Genomic DNA, 24,250 nt, shown 5'->3' with positions numbered 1-24,250 from the left:
ATGAAAAAACACAAACACAGGGGAATTAGGAGGAAAATAAAGCAGCATTCCACAGATGCCATGGCTTCCTGAAGGACGCAGGCAGCGTGACCTTTCATCTGTTTGTTTCGCGTGTGTGTGTGTGTGTGTGTCACGAGTCTGAATGAACTCAAAGGAAGCACTTTAACGAGGGCAACTTTTCAGCAGGGAGGGTCTCAAACACAAATACATCAGGAGCAGAGTGAACTCATTCACAGCATTTAACACTCATTTCCACATCCATTATGGACACAAACATAATACTTATCAGCGCTTTAAGACATTGTAAATGAACCCCAATGAACTCAGTGCGATAAGAGTACTGTTACTGTATGAATGTTGAGGACGTTTTTTAAACTTTTAAGGGCCCTTGTAGAACAACAATAGCAAAAGCTATTTGAGTGCTCAGGTTCTAGGAATATAGTTCACATGTCAGGAAGCATCATTTCCAACTTTCCACTAAGGATGTTTGCATAATTGCTTTGTCCTGGGCATATTTGCTTTTTTGTGCACGCATCTGCAGCTGTTGTTATTTTTTAACCTTTTTTATTATTAATCATTCTAATAATAGAAACGTTAACGTTGCATGCGACTACTAATCTAATTATTATATAGTACAGTATTAGTTCATCATCAATTCATGACATACATGTTTTAATGCACACACATGATTTAACTATTATTCTTTGACTGAAAAGTAAAATAAATAAATAATTAAGTATCAAACTTTTTTTATAATAAAGAGAAAAAAATTGGCAACACTTTACAATAAGGTTCCATTTATTAACATTAATTAAATACAATATGTTAAACAAAAACATGAACTGTGAAAATACTTATAAAGCATGGTCTTCGTTAAAATTATCAAAATCAAGTTTTATCTTTTATTATTATTTAATGGATCTGAGCTAATATGAACTGACTCTACTTTTAGTAAATAACTTTAACAAAGATTAATAAATACTGTTACAGGTTGTTAGCTCATTGTTAATGTAAGTTAATGCATTAAATAATGTGACTTTATTGTAAAGTGTTACCACAAAAAAAAAAAAAAAAGTACTTTTACTGTATTAACAATCACCTGTCTAGTAAATGCATGCCATTTTTGTGGTTTAACAGAGTGATAAAGCTTTAGTAATTTTAGTTTTTCAACATAGTAAAATAATAAAAAGGAGAAGAAATTGTGTGTTACTATAAATTTTGGATTTTTACATGTAGGCATAAAAAAAAGTAATTGTTGAAAAAACATGATGATTGAAAAAGTTCAATAATAGTTCTGCTAATAATAATGTAGTAACAGATTAATACAGCAATTATAGGCTTTAGTAGAGGAACTTGTAGCAAGTATTTCAGTCAGACCTGAGCAGAGCACCCTGATTTATATGTGACTGCCGCCACCTAGTGTTCAGATTGGGGAACTGCGAAATGACATTTTCATCAATACTTTGAAATGCATAATGGTTAACCTATTATTAATCACATAGTTAATTAATCACATTTATTTTATTATTTTATTTATTACAGTTATATTCATTGTGAAGTATTTATACATCATGACAGTATTGAAACAAAATTCAAATAGGATCTAATGAAAATCTATCAGGATAATCATTTGGAATAATAGGAATTACAAACAAACATCAGGAGGGGCGATACAAAGTTCTGGAACTTTGGTAGCAGGAGATTATGGAACCTTTGGAATGCATACACCAAGACCCTTCATTTTCCCCCTGTATTTTCAGTATTGCACTATTGTCCACTTTATGTTCTATAATATTGTATTGTTCTGTACATTATATAGCGTGTAAATTTACAAACATCATTACAAGCAAACATTTGAGAATATAGGCGTTGCAGAGATCAAAATATATAACTAAATACGCGTCTCCATCTAATAAAACTCGAACCCCATTGGTCCGCTCCTCTGCACCTGTCCTTCATTTCAGCCAATCACAGCGCGACCTCACGCACCTCCAAGATGGCGACGTCCATCCAGAACCGCTGTAGGCACATTCTGTGTTGGCAAAATACTCGCGATAACTAATCAAAACAAAGTCAGGCACACGCGGCAATACAACTAATCATATCGTTTTCACCTTTGGATATCTGCACATGTCAGTTGACGGCGTGGTGTTCGGTTTCATGGCTGTTTCAGAGTGAAATTGGGCGTCCTCTCGCCATGGCCACCGACAACAGGATTCATTTCTGGAGGAGAAACCAAAAGGTTCCCGGGAGGTGAATTTAATCATTTATTTCTTTTTATAAAGTAGCTATAAAGTGTGTTATTTTATTAGCAGAAGTCATTTTATGTTAATATATCGGCTCAGACCAGCTGCTTTGTTTACTGGACTCTATGTATGTGTGTCAAACCCTAGTGAGCTGTCTATTTTGACAGCATGCTTGGCATCCTAGACGTATGTTGCGTTTTTAGGTCATCAAAATGTTGTAAATATAAATTGCTTATTTAGATCATTATAGATTACTTGGACATGTTATGAAACCACTTATCGTAGCGAAGTTAATGTTGGTTAATGTAACCATAACAAAAGTTCACCATGGTAAACATAGTTGCCACCAAAATACTTGTTTTAATCTCCATTGCCATCAAAAACAAAAAACTTACACTATATGATGTCCAAATAATTTGGTTGTGATGTTAATAATTGTAATAATTACTAAATGTACAATCTATCAATGTACTGTACAATGGTTGCAATTGTAATTTATGTAAGGGAAACACAACTTCCTGCCAAGTTTTGGTTGTTTTCTAAACACTATTTAATTAAAAGCTCTTAAAGCTGGCATGTATTAAATGTAGGTTTGGCTTCTTTGTCTTTGCTGGGGCTTTTGTTTAGTCTGACTCTGGGCAGAGTTTGCTGAGTGTGCTTGGTTGCAGGTTGTTTGGATTTTCATGGTCACAGACAGAATCAGTTCATCTGACTCCGCGTGAATGTGAGCTTGTGATGACTGGACAGTTTCCTGTAGATCAGATTTATACTGGGCCATTGCATAATCTTGATAAAGAGGAACTCTCATGCAGGAGATTCACTGCGGTTAGTGTACTGCCGTCATCGAAATATTTATATATACTTGGTTATATTTCCATGTGGAATAGATTTTTTGGGGCATTTTTTTGCCTTTATGGGAGTATATTTATTTCTAGCCATGTCCAATAGCTTAATTTCAGTCTTGAAAACATATATAAACATTTAAATTCAGATATTTTTATTTCTCTTTTAACCCTAAAACAGGCAAGAGTGGAAAATTATCATCAAAAAAATAATTTCATGACATTTTTAATATCATCTGGACTTAAGTAAAACATATCCAAAGGAATTTTTGAAATATTTGATATGGTTTGGATTTTATGAGTTATTTTATGAGATATAAGATTATATGCCTACTTTATACAAAGTCAGAATGTCCAGCACTATGGACGGACATGTTGGCTTTAGGTCAAACTGACTAAAAGCACAGCAAATTGGAACCAAGTCATGTGACCCACCATACTTCAAACAGACTCAACTATGATACTGACAACAGTACTGGATGAAAAATTCTTTCTCGTGCCTCCTACAAGAGACTAAAGAATATGTATCCCGTGGTACACGTTGCCTGTTTTAAGACCGCATGAGTTGTATTCATTGAAATATACAGATAACTTGCTATTATCTCAATATTATGTTGGTCATAAGGTCATAATATCTGGAAGTTATTGTCAGAAGGTTTTGATTAGGTTGTTAACTTTACATTGACTTTAGTCCTAGATCTTGTTCTTGTCCAGATTCCTGAGCACACACTCTTACAGGATTGAAGGGAGACAAAATCTATACTGTGATCATAATATATGAATATTTTTTTATTAAATTGAAAGTGAAAGTGAAAGTGACACGTGACGGCCAAGTATGGTAACCCATACTTGGAATTTGACCTCTGCATTTAACCCATCCAAGTTAATGCACACACATTAGGAGCAGAGTAGTGAGTAGTTAACACACACACACTGCAAACGTGGATACACACACCCAGAGCAGCGGGCAGCCTTTGTGTGGCGCCCGGGGAGCGATTAGGGGTTAGGTGCCTTGCTCAAGGGCACCTCAGTCATTTCCCACCGGTTCTGGAATCGAACCAGCAACCTTTGGGTTACCAGTCCAACTCCCTAACCACTAGGCCATGACTGTGGCCATGAATTCACCATTAAAAGGAAGTTGCGATAATGTATTCTTCCCTGTTTTGACGTATATCCGAGTGAAACGGCTTCTCGAACAAGAAACATTGTTGGGTGAGACTTTGTCCATCAGGAATCGATTGGATGGTTGTGGTTTGCTATTGGTGGATTTCATGATGTGAGTGACGGGTTGTCCCGCCCTCTCGCCAGGTTAAACATCATCAGAGAAGAGAAGAGACGTCGCTGCAAGAGGGAGGGGACAATAATTTGATTCAATATTACAAGGGCACATGAATAAAAAAGAAAAAGATGTGCATGGACAAATAATTTATAATAAATGCTGCAATATTCCATAAAAAAGTCAATTTTAATTTCACAGTAACTTTAAATGAAAAAATAAATAAAAACATTTTAGGCTGTACAAATTTTTTTCAGGGGCAAGTTACACAAGATATTAAAATAGCTTTAAAATAATGCCTCCGGATAATGTAACTGATATTTGAGTAATTTGTAGGCTATTATTTTTGTTTTAGAAAGGAGAGAATTCTTGCACTACTGTTCAAAAGTTTGGGCTTTTGTTTTTGAAAAAGAAGATTCTTAATCATTTATTTGATCAAAAATACAGTCATGAACAGTTAGCCTATATTGTTTAATATTAGTATTGTAATATATATATTTAAACTGTATTTAAAAATACAACAGGCATTTCCTCCAGTCTTCAGTGTCACATGATCCTTCAGAAATCATTCTAATATGCTGATTTGTTGCTCAAGAAACATTTCTTATTTTTATCAATGTTGAAAACAGTTGTGCTGCTTAATATTTTTTGTCAAAAACCGTGATGCATTTTTTTCCAGGATTTTTTGATGAATAGAAAGTTCAAAAGACCAGTGTTTATTTGAAACAGAAATATTTTGTAACATTGTAATTGTCTTTACTGTCATTTTTTGATCAATTTAATGTGTCCTTGTTGAATAAAAGTACCAATTTCTTAAAAAAAAAACCAATATTTATATTTATATGTTAATGGTAGTGATGCTCTCTCAATCAGTATGCACTGCAGTATATTTTTTATTTTATTTAATAAAATAAAGTAAAAAATTCCTCAACTTTAATTAACTGAGAATCGTTGAGCGGTTTTTGAAACGGTTCTCTTAAAATTGGTATGTAAAATTATTCAGAAAGTATAAATTGCTGTATTATGAGCAGATCATAATGAAGATGATGTTAAAAACAGATGGAGTTCCCCTCTGTGATGGGAAAGATGAAGCTGTTAGTGTTTGGGTGTGGTTGTTATCCAGACGGTTTGAGTTGCTTGTTCAGGGGAATCTGCAGCAGTTGGTGGACTCACAGTGGGTGTGTTCCTAATGTAACATGAGTTGACGAGAGGTGTGGCCACTTTCCTCACGTTTTATCTCATTCAACAGAAGGGACAGAGCATGCAAAACTGATACTAAATGCCTCCAGACAACCTTGGTGTCTTCTCAGTCAAATAACATGAGCCACAGTAACATACACGTACAGTAACAGCCTACATGTATGGTTACATTCACTATAATTGGTTTCATAGTCTTCAATATGATCATTGTTTGTAGGACAACATTAAACAGGATGTAAAAAAAATAAATAAATTTTTGTATCCAAAGAGAATTTTTTTTTAAATATACCGACTTCGAGATATATACCATATATCGCCATTTAGCCAAATAATACAGAGATATGATTTTTTTTAAATTTTTTTTTTATATCGCCCAGCCCTACCGCTCGGTCTAAGATAGTCTGAACAAGGTAAGCCTGGTTTGGAAGAAAGATTCATGAGGAACTGTACTCACTCATTATGAATTTTGAACAAAAAAGTTACATACTAACTGTACCTTTAAGTACTTAAAAAAAAAAAGTGTCCCGTTTCGTTGGTTATCACTGTCAGTCATCGCAGTTTCCGATTCAGTCATGCATTTAAATATGGTTGTCAATCCAGAAACTTTGCAGTGTACTTAGCAGCATGAAAAACTAAGCCTGTATTTAGATTGTGAATGGGTAATAAACAGAAAGCAAGATATAGCCTAAGGCTGTCCATCTCTAAAGAGCAAGCTCACTGCATTTTACACTCTCCTGAAAACTCCTGTAGTAGTAAAACTGTCTTAACTGTACAATGAATCTCTTATTTACATTGTGTTTGCACAGTGTGCGGCTCATGTTGAACAAAGCAGAACCTCATTCGTTTTCAGCGGTGTTAAGCAGATTCTGACTAACTTACTGACTAGCACATCTGATAGGCTATTGTGTTCACAGATATGATTGTGATTGACTGCAATGCTCAACGCTTTAACAAACACTCCGTAAATTGTAACGTCTGTCAGCGGGCATCGAATATCCCCGTCCGGTACTTGGTACTTACCGGTACAGCACAGCAGGACCGTCACAGAAAGACACAGAATGGTTCTGTCTGTTGATAGCTGAATTATGGACTTGTTTAATTCACTTTAGTGAAATTCCCATTAAGGGAAATGAATAATTACATTGATAGCTCTCCCACTATGTTAGCTTTTGTATGTAGATTATAGTGTGGAAAAAAAGTTATCTGTGTGTGTATAGCAGAAGGAACACGAGTCTAAGATAACGCTGCCCTCCGGCAAGCTGCTAGTTTATTCAAACACACTCCTTGCTCAGCCTAATATTTAATGCAAATGCAAGCGGCTTGCTTACATATCTGGAAGTAATTTACTTTTTATTTAGTACTCTCATAAAAATTGATGAGCCATATTTCAGCTGCATTGTGTTTTTGCCAAATATTCTGTGGTCCCATTTGCATATAATGCATTTAGCATTGTGTTGATTTCAATAGAAAAGGGCCTTGTAACAACCGTACCGTTAATTTTCCTTTCAACAATATGACCACACCTAATTGCCCTGTGTTGCCCATAAAAATTCTGCGTAGCACTGCAGTCTTTGGACTTATCTCAGCATTGTGCAGGATATTGCTCTAGTAACTCACGATAGCCTCTAATATTGTAGAGGTTCATATTTATATGTTGTTGTAATGTGGAGGGCCCAGCAGTGTGCTTGACTTGTAATTTGAGATGTATTTTTTTGCTGTCACCAAGGACTAGCAGGTCTATCCTCTTGCTCAGGAATTGTTTTAAACTACCTTTACTTCTCCAGATTTTGGTTTTCGCGGTGTGTTTCTGACTAGTGCCGGGGGATGTATTGAATATTCAGAGTCAGGGATCCAGACTAACATTTGAGAGCAGTAGCACCAGTGCCACTGATGTTCAACAGATGGTGGCGGTAGCACTGGGAGAAAATTTATCATAAAAAGTTAATTTAATCATAAACTGATTTTTGCAGAAAATGAAAAGTGCAGTTACTAATTGGATTAAATGTTTGTTATTTTGACAGTAATGCACTGAGCTTGAATTGATATGCAGATAAAGTGAACTTTTAGTAACAACAGTCACATGCAAAAACCAAAAACTCATTTTTATTGAGGAAAATGTAAATATTCTACTCTTGTTAAATGTACTATTGTATAGTATCATACTAGCCTGGGTGCCAGCCCGAACCCCGCCCACAACATTTTTTGGTCGGGAAGTTCGGTCTGGACTCGCTCCGTTGAGGAGCTATTATGCCCGAACAAAAATTGTTCGGACCAATCAAATTGTCAGGGCGGGCTTTATACGATGATGGACAGATGAGCAACGGTAACGTAATCATCCACGTCACCAAAGAGCGCTTGATTTGAATTAGTTTACAACAAAGACGACTGCTGCTGGAGAATTGAGATTTCACGAGTTCACATTTACAAATAAGTCAGATAGAATAAATGCGTATATAAGATTTCACACAAATAAGTCGATAGAATAAATGCGTATATGACGTGCTGTCCGAGGAGAGGGCTGTGGGCTCGGTAGCCATACTCCCCCGTATTCCTGGTTGTGAGAGAACAAGACAAGAGTGAGGATTCGGGGTGGTGGAGGGATGCTGAAAAACTGTCAAGGAGTGTTAGGTAAGTTTACAGAGTGAATATGCTTCCTCATGCTGATAGATAGGGTAACGTTAGACATGGTATTGTTTGATGACAAGTTGATATTGGATTGATTATTTGTACGTGCTCCTCCCGAACTTTGTTTATGAAACATCATGTGTAGATTCCGCCATCGCGTCTGTTATAGAAGATATCGACAGCGCATTCATTTTAAAAGAGGAACAGAGAACCGCGACATTTTGTTGGTTGAAAATATGAATGAAGAACATGCGTCATTTACTCCGTTGCTCTGATTGGTTGTAGGTCTATCCAATTGAGTGCAGAGTTTTTTTTTTTCCTGGTTCGGTTGAGACACGCCCCATAATCAAATCTCTGTGGAGAAGTATCAGACTCACATTCTGACTAGAATCTGAGTATGACGACGTCAGGCTAGTATCATACTGAACTGACCGACAGCTTCGGAGATTATAAAAGGAGCGCTCTTTAGTCGTTTACTGTGTAATTCAGTCACAATTTGAAGAAATGTTTTTGTTTTTCATGAGACTTTTTGACTTCCTTCCACATATTAGGGAGTGGAAATGTCTATTGCACTGTAAAAAAAAATCTGTTACATTTACGGTAAAATACCAGCAGCTGTGGTTACCAGAAATTTACTGTAAAAAATACGGTAGCAACATTTTAGATTTGACAGACTTTACTTAAATTTACAGTAATAATAATCTGATATAATGTTAATTTACTGACCTATTTAAGTATTTATATCTGTTTTGTACCATAATAAAACACTGACAACCACCAATCACAGTGGAGATGAAAATCACATGATGAATTAAAGCTCATCATAAGCAGCTCTTGCACAAGAACGTTAATACTAATATATAGAAGCTGCACAGTGTCATTCACACAAACACTAAACACCATCATGGTAACACACGTGAAATTTTAAAAATGCAATAAACATTAATTTAACAATATTAAATGTAACATAAAACCCTAATGTCATAACTGATTAGAAAAAAACTAAGAAAACTATGAAGAAACGTAGTCATTTCAACAAAAATACATCAAATGTGAAGTGTCACGCAGGGAATTGTGGGAATGTCAATTTACGTTTTTTCAATGTAAATTATACAATGATTTGTTCTTTTTCACTTCCAAAAACAGTAAAATTACATTAAATGTACCGTTAGATCTATCACAGTTGTTTACCGTATATAGTAAGGAAACTTTCTCTTAACCAATAAACAGTTTTTCACTGTTTCACTGTAATTTCATGTCTTTTTTTTGTCTTTCATGTTAGTTTTCCTACATTTTTTAACTTAGGTTTACAAATCATCACAGAAAAAATAACATTATAATTGGATAATATTTAGAGCTTTGAAAGCTGTTAACCAAACTTACAATTGAATTTCATATTTGAAATCACCAATAAAATCTGACTTGAATTTCATCATAAATAAGGATGCAACGGATCACAGATGATCCATAATCCTTACTGGACCGGGCCCCACGGTTTGGCACGCATGTGATTCGCAGGTTAATTGTTTAACTATCATAGGGTGAAAGTTTGTGAAAGTGAAAAATGATCCTATCCATATCCGTGACTCAAAAAACGTAATATGATTCGAACTGTGAGTTTAGTGATCTGTTGCAACACTAATCATAAATCTTGTTTCTTATGCTCAAAAGGCATTAAAAAGTGTATATTTTAGGCACATAATCCGCCATATTGCGTGTTGCAGTTTCCCCTCATTCATTCTTAGTAATACAAGTGAACCGTCTATATCCTTTGATTCTACGCATAGTCTTTGATTGTCTATGACATTATCTTCCAAAATGTCCAGAATACAATATAGCACTCACTGCATACTGTATCTCATAATGCTGTGTACTTATGTTACTTGACCTTCAAATTCATTGTAACTGTTGGGATTTGTGATCTGTTTCCTTATTGTCAGCTAGGAGATAAGATAGATCAATAAAATTTTTTTTTTTTTTTTTTTTTGGGATTAAACCTAACCCTAACTACCATTCAAAAGGAATATTGTGAAATATTATTGCAATTCAAAATAATTGTTTTCTATGTAATATATTTTAAAATGTAACTTAATTCATGTGATGCAAAGTTGAATTTTCAGCATCATTACTCCAGTCTTCAGTGTCACATGATCCTTCAGAAATCATTCTGATATGATGATTTGCTGCTCAAGAAACATTTCTTATTGTAATCAATGTTGAAAATGGTTGTGGTGCTTAATGTTTGTGGGATCCATGATATTAGGCCTACTTTTTGAGGAATATTTGATGAATAGAAAATGCAAAAGAACAGAATCAAAACATTTTTTTTTAAATCTTTTGTAACAATCTTAGTCACTTTTGATACATTTTATGCATCCTTGTGTATAAAAGTATTAATTTCTTTAAAGGTCCCATTTTTCCTGTGTTTTTGAAGCTTTGATTGTGTTTACAGTGTGCAATATAACATGTGTTCATGTTTCGTGTGTAAAAAAACAGTACTTTTCACACAATTTACTTATCTGTATACCGCTGTTTACACTGTCCTAAAAACGGGCTGATAACTTCCTTGTTCTATGAAGTCCCTCCTTCAGAAATACATAACGAGTTCTGATTGTGCCAGCGGTTCCTGTGTTGTGATTCGACAGCAGCTTAGCGCACGTTGCCCGGAAAGGTCACGCCTCTTACCATAACGTGGAGATGCATGCGCTCAGTGTTATTATATGAAAATAACAGCATCTCGACGACATGGCGACAAACACACTCTACAAACGCAACTCTTCCTCTTCTCCGTGGGAGCGCAACAAGACCACGCCCCCTTTTTTTGTGTATTCCTGTGGGCGGAGGTTAGTCAAAAAACTGTTCTAGTGACATCATTTAAGCAGGAAGTAGAGGGATGTAGTCCAAACCGGCCGTTCGCTGTATGCTTTGAAAGGGGACTTCTGTTAAATAAAATATCTCGCTTGGCATTGAACTTTGAGCTTTATAATTTTACAGGTATTATTTATGCTCTAACAGCAACATTACACACTAACTAAAGTTTGAAAAATGGGATCACGAAGAACAGGACCTTTAAAAACAAAACAAAACAAACTTACTGACCCCAAACTTTTGAATGGTAGTAGGCTATATATAATGAAGTCATGCGAAAGCAATTTAGCATGATACTATTTGAAATCGTTGCATAATGCATTCTTTCTTATGCATGAAAATTCAAATATTATATGTATTCAGTTTATATTGTGTGATATGCAGTAAGCTAGTATTTAATTGACCTAGTTTCACTATCCTTCATTATCTTGTGACTCAGAAGAGGGCGTTAAGACATGTTTAAGTAGCATCTCTGATTTAAACTTTTATTCCTTGTATGGTGTTTTGTCTTTTTGGAGCTTGACATTCCCAATCCTCATTCTCTTTCATTACATAGAATAGTGGACTGGCCAGGATATTCCTCAGAAGTTAGCTTTTTTTCATTCCATGTAAGAAAGAATATCATATGGGTTTGGAACAACATGAGATTGTAAATGCATACATTGAGATTTATGTCAGATATTGTCATAAGGCTGAAAGTATTCAGGATCACCCAGCCCTTTTTTCTGACTCTTTATAGCAAATGTCAGCTTTTCTTTCTCTCAGCTTACAGCCAGTATATGGAGCACAACACCCTCCTCTGGACCCACGGAGACACCGTCCGTAAGTGCTGCTAGCTGGTGACTGTCTGCGTGCAAATCAGCCATATCTTTTTCAGTTATTTGTTCCTTTACTCTCCTCATTCATGTTTTTTTTTTTTTTTTTGCATTTCAGTTGTGGTCCGAATCCATCTAAACATGTTTATTGAGTGCAAGATTTGCATAGACCTTTTGCAACATTTCATTTTTTATTTTTGTTGTTCATTTGTCATGCATTTTCCTTTCTTACTGTAACCTATCTATATAATATAGTGTATGTGCAATATAGCCGCGTTAAAAAGCTATTTTTTGTTTTGCTATAGATTAAAAGACACTCCGAAGCCCAGCAGTGTGAACACCAAATCTAAAAAACCTGCAACTTTCCACGAATTTGCCCGGAGCACCAATGATGCATGGGACCTTGATGATGAAGAGGATGACTGTATGTTCAGTCTTAAACAGTCCTCATCTTCCCCTGTCCAATCACGATCTACGCCTCAGACGCCCCGCCTCAAACTCTTCAAAGCCCCAGAGGACACAGAGCCACTGCCCCGCCTACCAGACAGGCAGGAACCTATCAGCACAAACCCAGATCAAGATGGACTGGATGTTGAAAATGGTCCAGCCAATGGCAGGGTGGTAAAGTCCTGTAGCGACGCCCAGCTGAATGTGAATGCAGGTATGCTCTGGTAGCTGTTGTTTTTAAGCTACACTATTATAAGAAGCTGTAAAATGCATTTAAAATCATTAAGGTGCATACAATTTTTTTATTTTCCTGCCTGTATTCTGAAAAGTACCATCACAACCTCCTCATCATAATTGAAAAATAACCCTACTTGTTTTTTTTGGTTTAATTGTGGCAGTTAAATTTGTTTTGCTTATGAGTCAAGTCAATCTTGTCAACAAATTATAATTTTTTTCTAAATTTAACAAAAAAAACCCAACATATTGTAAAAAAAAAATAGTATATGTGTGTATATTCTCATGTGTGTATACATACATATACACATACATATACACATATATATAATGTATATGTATATGGGGCACGCGATCCATATAAGCTGAGAATGCTCTGCATACACAAGCCATTCGTGGACTCACTGATTAGTATTAACACTATAAATTACTATAAATTCCCTTTTATAAGGTGTACCATACATAACATTTTGGTTATACATATGTGACTGTAATTTATTTATTTGCCAAACAATGGTCACTTTTTCAAATATATTTCAGTTAAATTTGTTTTGCTTATGAGTCAATCTTGTCAACAAATGATTATTTTTTCTAAATTTGACTAAAAAACCAACGTATTGTAAAAAACATATATTATATATGAAGAGTTCAGATGCAAAAGCCTTTAAGTGCCATCTGAAAAATTCTTCTAGAATGGTCATTTTTATCAAGCTTGTATATTTAAGTTCAGTAATTTCACTTAAATGACAATTAATAGGTAGTTTGCATTGCCATTTAAGTGAAATTATTGACCTTAAATATACGAGCTTAATAAAAATTATCATTCTAGAAGAAAATTTCAGATGGCACTTAGAGGCTTTTGCATCTGAACTCTTCATATGTGTGTATATTCTCATGTGTGTACACATACATATACACATACATACATACACACATACATACACACACATATATATATATATATGTGTGTGTATGTATAGATATAGGTATAGATATAGATATATATAGATATATATATATATATGTGTATGTATAGATATAGATATAGATATAGATATAGATATGTATATGGGGCACGCGATCCATATAAGCTGAGAATGCTCTGCCTCTGCATACACAAGCCATTCGTGGACTCACTGATTAGTATTAACACTATAAATTACTATAAATTCCCTTTTATAAGGTGTACCATACATAACATTTTGGTTATACATATGTGACTGTAATTTTTTTATTTGCCAAACAATGGTCACTTTCTTCAAATATATGTTTGAAGAATATATATACATGCATCCATACATACACACACACATATTTTATGACTTTTACCATGCTTAATGTTTGTATCTTTCTATCCTGTTTAGGTCGCAATACCCTGCAGAAACAACAGTCACTTCCTGTGCGTCCCATCATTCCATTAGTTGCCCGCATTTCAGACCAAAATGCCTCAGGAGCTCCTCCCATGACAGTGAGAGAGAAGACTCGATTGGATAAATTTAAGCAGCTACTTGCCAGCCCCAACACAGACCTGGGTAAGCTTTAAAACAAACAATTAGTGAATTTTGCTTGCATTATAAGTAAACAAAAAAGAGAAAAATTAGGGACTGTTTTCAGTAGGATAAAAAAAAAACGGGTCACTTGTGGGCAACTTAATTTAATATAATATATTAATGTCCGTCCATCAGGACCATCTCAAAACAAAGCCACAAAACCCTCACTTGTGTTCGCACCTCGTTCTCCTGCCTGTTTTTCAGCCTCTAGCTGAATCTCTTTGCCAGGTGAGACAGTGTGGGATGACAGAATGGATGAAAGCCGTCCATGATGTTATCCTACTCTTCCTGAGTTCACGCTGAGAGGCCCTTCTGTTCTCCCCACGTTCTCCAACCAATCATCTCTTCGAGTGCACCTGCGAGCTGGCGGAACAAAAACAAGTTTTGCGTGTGCCTTGACTCGTTTGTGCTGCTGATGCTGTAATGATGCTATCAAAGAGAGTTACTCTTCTTTGCCTTATAGTTTCAGCCTCCGCAGGCTCTGAGCTTTCTGAGCGACAGGCTGAAATCACGGGGGAATGAGAACCATCACTCATTGGAGGGAAAAATAATGCTTATGCACGTCTTTCACAGCGCCTTATGAAAAATGTGCTTGTGATATAGTTGGAGGGGGTTCCCTGCACAGTATTCTGGGTTCATAATGGCTTCTGAGATCTTTCATCATTCTGCTATCATATGACGGTTGGCAGGTGTCCAATTCCATTAGTATTTTAGGAGCGCTTGAATATCGGTTTCATGTTTGTTCTAACTCAAAAACGACCCAGGAGCGACTCACCAGATGTTACTCAGCAAGTCTTTTAAGTTTTCATAGACTTTGTGAAAAGCATTTTTACATTCGCTGATCATGATGACCCAGAGGGCTTTGTGGGAGTTCACAAAAGCAATCCTCAAAAAGTAGTGAAGGCTTCAGCACCTGGACAGATCCATGGTATTTGGTGTAATGGCACCCACCTGCAATGTAATGTTGTCTTTATAACAGTGGCAAAATAAGTAATTGAGAATAGTTGAGTTGAAAAGCTCCACTCAATAAAAGAGAGAATGGCTAAGATTCACTATGATTCATCTGGTTTTCATGACTACAGTTATCTTTGTGGTCTATTGTAAGATTCGAAAGTGCAAAACCATTTTTCTTTCTTTGATAGTGGTGCTTGCAAAGGCAAGGACATACCAATCACACTTTAGCATGTAACTACTTGTCCTGAATTGTTTATTGATACTTTGTGTGACATGTTAAGGAGTTTTTGTTTGTGTAAGTTAATTTACGATGGAGCCTTGAGGCTATTTTGCAAACGTCTGAAGAAATTTCGTGACATTGATTATAAACTGGTTTTATTTACTGCATCTAGAGTATTTCTTCAGTAGCTCGGAGCTCCTGAATCTCTATGTTTTTCGTTCATAGATATAGAAGAGAAGCAACAGGAAATACACTAATTAAAACAAAGCAATTCACATGAGAAGTAAAATTGATATAAACCTAATTTAATATACATTATTAAACGCATATATTTTTAAATACTTGTTGAATAATTTAGTTTATTTTATTTATCCACTTGCTAATAATGTCTTATGAATCGATTGTAATTTGAAATTTGTACTTTGACAAGAAACAGCAGAACTTATTTCAGGATATGTTCTCTGAACACTAATGTTAAAGGGTTAGTTTACCTAAAAATGTAAATTCTTTCATTAATTATTCACCGTTTCAAACCCATAAGCCTTTCGTTCATCTTCAGAACATAAATGAAGATCTTTTTTATTAAATCTGAGTTTTCTGTCCCTCCATAAAAACAAATTCATAAAGAGATCGTAAAAGTAATCCATATGAATTGAGCGGTTTAGTCCACATTTTCTGAAGAGACTCGATCGCTTTATATGATAAACCGATTTAATTTAGGCTTTTATCCACATATTAACATAGATCAACGAACATAAACAGAAGCTCAACCAAACATGCTTGACGCGTGAGAACAAACCTCTTGCAGAAGCTCAAATTTGCTGCGTAACAAGAAAATGAACCTCATTGGTTCTCTTCTCACACGTCAAGCGAACTTGCGTGAGCTTCCGTTTACCTCAACTGATGTGTGAGTTGGATAAATGTTTAAATGTGAGTTGATGAATCTTTAAATGTGAATAAAAGCCTACATTAAAACATCATCATCATCATCATCATCATCATCATCATATAAAGCAATCGACTCTCTTTAGAAAATTTGGACTAAACCACTCAATTCATATGGATTAGTTTTAATTCATTAAGAACTGAACTGAGCTGGACGATGACAATTTTCTGCAGAACTGCTTTATAGACGAAATTAACTAATTTAATAATTGATGATCTTTAAACGAAAATAGTGTCATTGTTGATTCAGTTCCGTTGAAGAGTTGCTTTACAGCCGAAATAAACTCTGTTTGCATCATTGCATCTTTTTCCTGTTATCGTTGTAAAGCTGCTTTAAAACAATCTGTATTGAGTAAAGCGTTATATAAATAAAGGTGACTTGACTTAAATGTGCTCTTCAAACGTCATGCCAATATCCCAAGCCATTGCTCGATCACCTGTGAATCGTGAACTTCCCAGCCATTTCTTTTAAAGTCAGTGTGCAGTTAAGTCTTATTGGAGTTGCCATAGATCAAGGTGGCATGGCTGTGAAAACTGTGAATGTTTCACTAATTAAAAATAATTGTTTATTGATTATGTTGATGGAACTAATAAGTTAAGTGTCACTGGACCTGTGAAGGCAGATTTAGAGTATGTCAAGCATGATTTTCTATCACAGAATATTAACAAATTCTTGAACTATGCTTTTAGATGTTGATTAAGGCTGTTCAATTTCTTGGTCCACTTAATCTGATTCCAGCCCCCTCCTCCTGCCCCTGCAGGTCTCTTTTTACATTGTACTTTCGGGTCCAAACCGCAGTATGATAATGTCATCCACTTGAGTATTAGCAGCAGTTGTTTACCGCTGTAGCTACAAAACAACTCAGCAGTTTCATTGTGCTATTGAAGTATTTGTCATTTTGGATTAACTTAACACTTTTTGTTCATGCAGAGGAGTTACGGAAACATAGCTGGTCGGGAATCCCCCGTGAGGTTCGGCCAGTCACCTGGAGACTTTTATCGGTAAGTATTTACTTGTACTTTTTCCTTTCCATTGCACAATTCTTATTTTAAAAAAACAGAGGTGAGAGGACAAGAAAAGTTGTGGAAAAGAGGGAAGAATTGGACTGAAATATGTTGTGAGCCATCTTTGAATTCATTTTGCTCGCACAATCACCACGACACATGCCCTAACCACTAGGCCACGACTCTGATGCCTTCCAATATTTTTTGTATTATTATTATTATTAATAATATATCTGACTCTCATCTGTTTTCTTCCTAGGGAAAATATTTTTTTGTTAAACATGTTTAAAAAGTACTTATCTGAAATGCAGCCAAATGCATATTCAATTCAATGAATACTAGCAAATGATAAATTACTGTTTATTTAATTACAGCATTTAAAAGCTTTTTTTTATCTACTGTTAGCCAGCATCACAAACTTTGCTGTTAAATTGTGCACAGGGTGTGCAATCATTTTTTACGCTTTTCCGAGGGTATAAAACATCTGTGCCACTTTCAGTTTAATGTGTTATTGATTTGTTTTGCAATATTGGCCTTGCTGAGCACTTAATGTCAGCAGAAATGTGACTGTCATCATAGGAGAGGCAGAGTGGGCTGCTGTGTTGTGGCTGTATGTGCGCAGATGTTTGGAAAATGCTTTACAAGCCTAATTTGCGTTTCTGTCGCAAACTTACACCGTCAATAACACACACCTCCGGGCTAAGCTGTACAAGCAAATCCCCACCCCGGCCCAGCTCCTCCAAGCTTTTGCTGCTTCATGCAGTGTTTGCTGGGGGATTAGACTGAATAATTCTAAATGTACAAAGATGCAGAGGTGGGTGTGTGCTGAATGAATGGTAGGGTGCCAAATGGAAGCGTTAAGTCTCCGCTTTTAATATTCAAATTATGATTATAAAGAGCAGCGTTTACGTTTTATTTTTGTAAGCCCAAGTCACGTTTGTTATGTCAGAATCGCATTGAAAAGCCGTTTTAAGATGATTTAGATTTTTTTTACCATGGAATTTGAATAGCTGTTTCTGCAGTTTTGAAAGGCCAATGATGGGGCGAATCCAAACGAGCTGAGTTTGTGCACTTATTATTCGCCTAAAGCTACAGGCGTGAGCTGAATTGAGAGTGAGATTCTGAATGTACGTTATCATTTGTGTTCAAGCGCTCGGCAACTCTGTGTGTGCTCATTAAAACAAGAGTTGAGAAACAATGGGAGGGGAAGACACTTTAAAAACATAATTTTCAGAAACATGATGGAGAGTCGTGACAAACGATCTAACTGACAGTTCCACGCCTCCACTTCTGCTCTACAAATAGCCTGCACTTGTTGTCTGCTCTTTAGGGACTCGTCTGTAGCTACCAAGTATATTCTAGCAAAATTGCATCCTGCCTGTGTGTTAGTTTAGTCACTACATGATTAGAAGTTTCTTCCTGAGTTCTGGATTTTTTTTCTCTTGACTTTTTGAGGTCTGAGGTCTGCTTTCTGTATTCTCAAATGCGCTTCTTAGTTAGTAGTGTTTGCTAAGGCAAGCATCATTATTATTAGTGCTCATACCTAGAGTTAGGGGTTTGTTCAAATCCCTAACCCCAAATATTAAAATGAAGCAATTACTTTTTGCAATGTGAATTACAAAGTTTACTCTGTGGACAGTATAACAGGCAACGTTTTGCCCACACAGACAATATAAAGGGGTGAACACATAAAAAACCCATAGACTTACATTGAAGGAGAGACCTGAGTCATCAAAAGGTCAAGTTTTATATATATATATATATATATATATATATATATATATATATAAAATATTAAGCAGCACACCTGTTTACAGGCTTTTTTCAATCTGCCTTTTTTTTTTTTTTTCACATGTGACTGCAGTATTGAACTGAAGTTCCATGTTGCTGTTTTTAATATCTTTAGTTTGCATTATTTATAGGTTATAATTTGATATAAGGCAAAATACACTTGGAAGACATGGAGAAAGTATGTATACAGCAGTTGTTTTCTCTATTAAATTAGCGTTTCCTTTCTCCCTGTGATTCTCTCAGGGCTATCTTCCTGCCAATAGGGAACGCAGGGATCTGGTTCTCCAGAGGAAGAGGGAGGAGTATTTCGGCTTCATTGAGCAGTATTACCACTCCAGAACAGATGATAACCACAGAGACACATACAGACAGGTAAAACTCAATAGAGGGTATGCACGTGACGTCACCGTCGGTCCCAAGTGACTGCGGTTAAAAAGACTGAGTGGCAGCATTGGATTTCAGCGAGAATGCCACGAGAAACACACAAAACACATCTAAAACGGGAACGAGCTTTGAGATTGACTGCACAAATAGATTTGACAAGAAATCTGAGGTTTATTTTTACAGAGTGCCGAAAGCTACAGAAAAGAGAAGCAAATGGATCGCTGCATTTCCCAGAAACAACTAGACTGTGAGAAATGTGGATTTGCAGTTATCATTTTGTCAATGTGTTGAATTTTGGGGTAAAATCATATCCTATATATTGTATTGAACTCTTTAAACTGATAGTTGTTTGTTTTACTCACGTTTTCGCAGTTTCCCCTATTAACTCCAGCCATGCAGCAGCTCTTTTGCCACTCAGTCCGGCTGAATAGCATGTTCTGGTGGGAAAGTGATGTCAGTGCATACCCTCAGTACATAAAAAATGGGAAGAGTTGGTTGAAATTGACCGGTCTGACTTGTGCATAATTTCCATGATTAATACCTTTATCAATCCACTGGAAAACAGTGTTGCTTACAAAGCAAGGCTTGAGTAACAGAATACTTGAAACAGTGTTACATAATTAAGAGACAATTAACGTAATTCTGTTATTATTCTGAAGAACACTTAAATATTCGAATGTTTTTTGAGATCTTCACATTAGGTAATGTAGATGTTTAAGAGTGTTTTGGGAAAAGTTTTGCTGAAACATTTTGGAGTTCATTGTGTACATTATTATGTTTAATGTCTCTGTACCACATCATTGTGTCAATTACTACATACAGTATTTTTACTCATCCCCTGGTGCATTTAAACAGGAAATGCATTGTCTGTGCTAATAGACAGCATGTCAGACATGCCGTCCTCAGACATTTTGTTGAAAGCAATCCAGAATATTTGTTTAAATCCAGGTTACACAGGTGTAAGCTGATTTCACCCTTTCCCAAGATGTCCATTTCAGTGGAAAAACATCTTGTAAAATGCAACATTTGTTAGATTACAGACATTACTGTATGTCTTTAAATTCCAAAGTTTATTTGTGAAATACCGGTTCATTTTGCTATTAAAGGGCTACTCTTAGTGTCCCTCAAAAACACATCTGGTTTGTTTCTTGTGAACGCTGGAGTAAACAAGCTTCATTTTACAAGGCTTCCTTAAAGGGAAGTAAAGTTCACCCACAAATGAAAATTCTGTTATCATGTACACACCCTCATGTCATTCCAAACCTGTATGACTTTCTGTCTTCTGTGGAACAAAAGAAGATATTTTGAAGAATGTTGGTAAGCAAATGGTTTTGGTTCCCATTGACTTCCATTGCATGGACAAACATCCAGTTCAGTTGTATTAGAAATTTTACATTTAGATGTGTTTTTTACTCTTAGATGTGTTTTTACTTTTAGAAGTGTACAACTTGTATTAACATCTGTCACTTTATTTTTTGCTCATAAGCATTTAAAGAAATATATTCATATAAGCTAAAGCACGTTATTAAAGATGTGTAATCAAGTGTTTCAGAAAAGCATAAGTTAAGACAAGCTTGCAGGGACAAAATGTTTTGAGTGACAAAATGTTTTGAGTTATAGGAGACTTAGTAGCAAAGAGACTAAGAGTACTCAAGTGACCTATTGTTGGTGAACTTCAAGTGTGAAAATATGTGCGCAGCTTCAGATAAAAATAACGATAGACAAAAGGTGTGAATTTTGAGCAGCAGCTAAAAACAGGAACTTGTATCTAGGCATGGTATTGTTCTGTTTGGATATAATTTATGCAAGACAAAGATTTTGAACGAGATGCCTCCTTTTAAGGTAAACGAATGGTGAAGCCTAACCAGGATATGTTTTGTGTATATAAGCTGGGCAAAAAGCAGAAGTCGGGGCCTTCCCATACCAGATGCGTTCTGTATGTGAATGTCTATTTCTTGCAAGAAATAAAGATCTTTATTAACTTTTGAGATGTCCTACTGTCTTCCAATTATTATTTAAAGTTGAGAAAGAATTTCCACGACAAAATTTCCACGACACAGTTCAATTCAGTTTGGTTACCAACATTCTTCAAACAATCTTCTCTGTTCCACAGAAGAAAGAAAGTCTTACAGGTTTGGATGAGTAATTGATGACAGAATTTTAATTTTTGGGTGAGCTATCCCTTTAAGATAGACTAGTTGATTTTGAAAAACAATTAAAACAATTTAATATTTGTTTTATTGTGTGTTTTTGAAGAGTTTCTTATGCTCACCAAGGATGCATTCATTTGATCAAAATACAGTAAAAACAGTATTATTGTGAAATATAATCATTTTCTATTAAAATATATATTCATTTGTTGGCAAAGCTGAATTTTCAGCATCATTACTCCAGTCTTCAGTGTCACATGATCCTTCAGAAATCAGTCTAATATGCTGATTTGCTGCTCAAGAAACATTTCCTATTATCAATGTTAAAAACAGATGTGCTGCCTACTATTTTTGTGGAAACTGTGATCATTTTTTATTTTTTATTTTTCAGGATTCTTTGATTAAATAGAAATTTCAAAAGAACAGCATTTATTTGAAATAGAAATCTTTTGTAACATAATAAAAGTATACTGTATACTTGCTGAATAAAAGTATTAATTTCTTTAAAGAAAAAATCTTGATAACTTGATAATCTTCACTATGAACTAGTTGCTTATTAGCATGCATATTACTCGGATATTGGCAGTTTATTAGTACTTATAAGCAATTATTAATGCCTTATTCTGCATGACCATATTCAACATCCCTTAATCCTACCCAATACCTACATTTAACAATTACCATACTAACTATTAATAAGCAGTAATTAGGAGTTTGAGGCAAATGTCGTCGTTAATAGTTAATTAGTGAGAATCGGACCCTAAACTAAAGTGTGACCAAAATCTCACTGCTAATTATTTCTAACTTGTGATTTAGCAGATGCTTCAATCCATTACTAGAACAATCCCTCTTGGAGCAACCTGGGGTTACGTGTCTAACTCAGAGGCACAATGGTCTAGCCTAGAAATCTAGATGCACCCGAGTTGTGACGGTTCCACGTGAATTCCCTGCTACTTGAAAACAAAGAAGAGCTGCCACTGCTGGCGAACAGCGGTCTTTCGAATCGGCTTTGGCCGCGACTCTGGAAGATTTTGGAGTTAAGCTTTTCTTTGATGAGAAAAGAACAAAGAACGGCACTGAAGTCATTCTTTAAAAAAGGAAGATGTGTTCGGAGTTTTGTCGACCGGATACGGCAAAAGTTTAATCTATCAACTAGCTCCGCTGGTGGGAAAACGCTCTGGTTGGTTGTAGCACTATCCTATTGCGTGCAGAGGGAATTTGCAAGACAACCGTTTATCCCGCACCTCGGATTGAGCCCTGCCAACGGTGTGTTCCCAGACCCAACATCTTGATGTGCGTCCGGCTTGTCAGGCTAATAATGGTCTTAATTCACTCATCAATCCATGCTGAGTTTGAACAAACAACCTTTAAACCTGTAAGCCCAGAGGTTTTGTGTATAATACTTTCATACATTTCATCCTAGAGGCCTGGATGATACATTAATGAATTGAACAGATCCCATTCTCTTCAACTCACAGACGCATTTGCAGAGATTAAGATTATCAGTGAATAGTATTGTAAATTGTAATCTGTTCCTTACACAAAGCTAACACATGACTTCAGAAGACTCATAATGTAGTGCACAAGGCGTATAAATAATATTTAGGAGACTTTTGCATCTTTTCTTTGAAACTTAAACATATTATATTTGATTTTTGGGTGAACTATCCCTTCAACCACTAGGCTACACCAGACGCCACTCTGTTAAGGAACTCTGTCATCTCTTTAGTGAGTCAAGGTTACACTAGCGTCCATGAAGCTATAGAAGTAATACACCCAGATTTTGTTCTGTGTGTTATTAATAGGGGAGGGGGGTCGAGATCAATATTCTTATGGGCTGTAAAACTCAGGTTAATGGTGCAGGACCGGTAGTCGATTGCTATGCGCTGCCTTCTCTCCTCTCTTGTCCGGTTCCTCGGGGCTTGCTGGCTCCCAGCCCCTCATTTCATCTACTGCAATACAAATCGGACACAGACCTTTAAAAGGATTTATGTGGTCGTACAGAACCGTTGGACTGGCCCCTGGCTGTCTGGGCAGAAACACTAAATGACCTTTTAGTGTGGTCACAGTCTGAGAGGGCGAGGAATGGCGGTGAATACGAGCAAACTGGACTTCGGTGGCCTTCGAGTGACCTGCATTACTACAAAGCCGTTTCTTCAAACATATGATGGAAGTAGAAATGGAAAGAGGGAAGAAAATAAAAGGGAACCAGATGAAAGAAAAGGGTCGCCACCTGTATGTGCGGCTGGACGCAGCGCTGTCCATTTTAAAAGTGAATTCCTGCAGGTTTTGTGTGTAGCTTGTTACGAAACCAGATCAATAGCGTGTGCAGTTTGGACCCTGATGGTTTTCCTCCATTTACTGGAAGGGGAAAAAGCACATATAACTCAATTTAGTGCTCTTGGGGCATATTGATTTAATCTCTTATTTTTTTTCCCAGGTCACCTGTACTTCTGACACTCCAAGTCGGTAACTGGTTTGTGTGGGTGTGCATTGGAGTTTACCTGAATATACCTGTGTGTGTCTTTCCATAGATTCACATCGACATCCCGAGGACGAACCCTTTGATTCCTTTGTTCCAGCAGCCGCTGGTGCAGGAGGTATGTGATATTCTCTGGCACCAACACCTGAGTCTCGTTGCACACCGCACCTGCGTCAGACCCTCCGATGTCACACAGCAGGCAATACACACTTACTG

General features: G+C 36.1%; 1 protein-coding gene across 2 annotated transcripts in view; it reads left to right on the top strand.

The window, feature by feature from the left end:
• Positions 1-1,983: 1,983 nt before the first annotated feature.
• The window catches only part of tbc1d22b (TBC1 domain family, member 22B), a 52,440-nt gene continuing 30,173 nt past the window's right edge, over positions 1,984-24,250 (top strand). The window contains exons 1-7 of one of the 2 annotated variants that reach the window (XM_084389362.1): positions 1,984-2,253; positions 11,823-11,879; positions 12,178-12,533; positions 13,918-14,085; positions 17,154-17,224; positions 19,262-19,390; positions 24,087-24,152. In XM_084389362.1, the coding sequence (XP_084245488.1) occupies positions 2,198-2,253; positions 11,823-11,879; positions 12,178-12,533; positions 13,918-14,085; positions 17,154-17,224; positions 19,262-19,390; positions 24,087-24,152 (903 nt within the window). In that variant the 5' untranslated portion in view covers positions 1,984-2,197. The remainder of the gene's footprint in view (positions 2,254-11,822; positions 11,880-12,177; positions 12,534-13,917; positions 14,086-17,153; positions 17,225-19,261; positions 19,391-24,086; positions 24,153-24,250) is intronic. The other variant, XM_084389363.1, reaches the window with a different exon arrangement.

The sequence above is a fragment of the Rutilus rutilus genome (genome assembly GCF_951802725.1).
Source record: "Rutilus rutilus genome assembly, chromosome: 19".
NCBI classification, from domain to species: Eukaryota; Metazoa; Chordata; class Actinopteri; order Cypriniformes; family Leuciscidae; genus Rutilus; species Rutilus rutilus.
The sequence above is the reverse complement of the archived record's forward strand: the minus strand, read 5'-3'. Positions and strand labels throughout refer to the sequence as shown.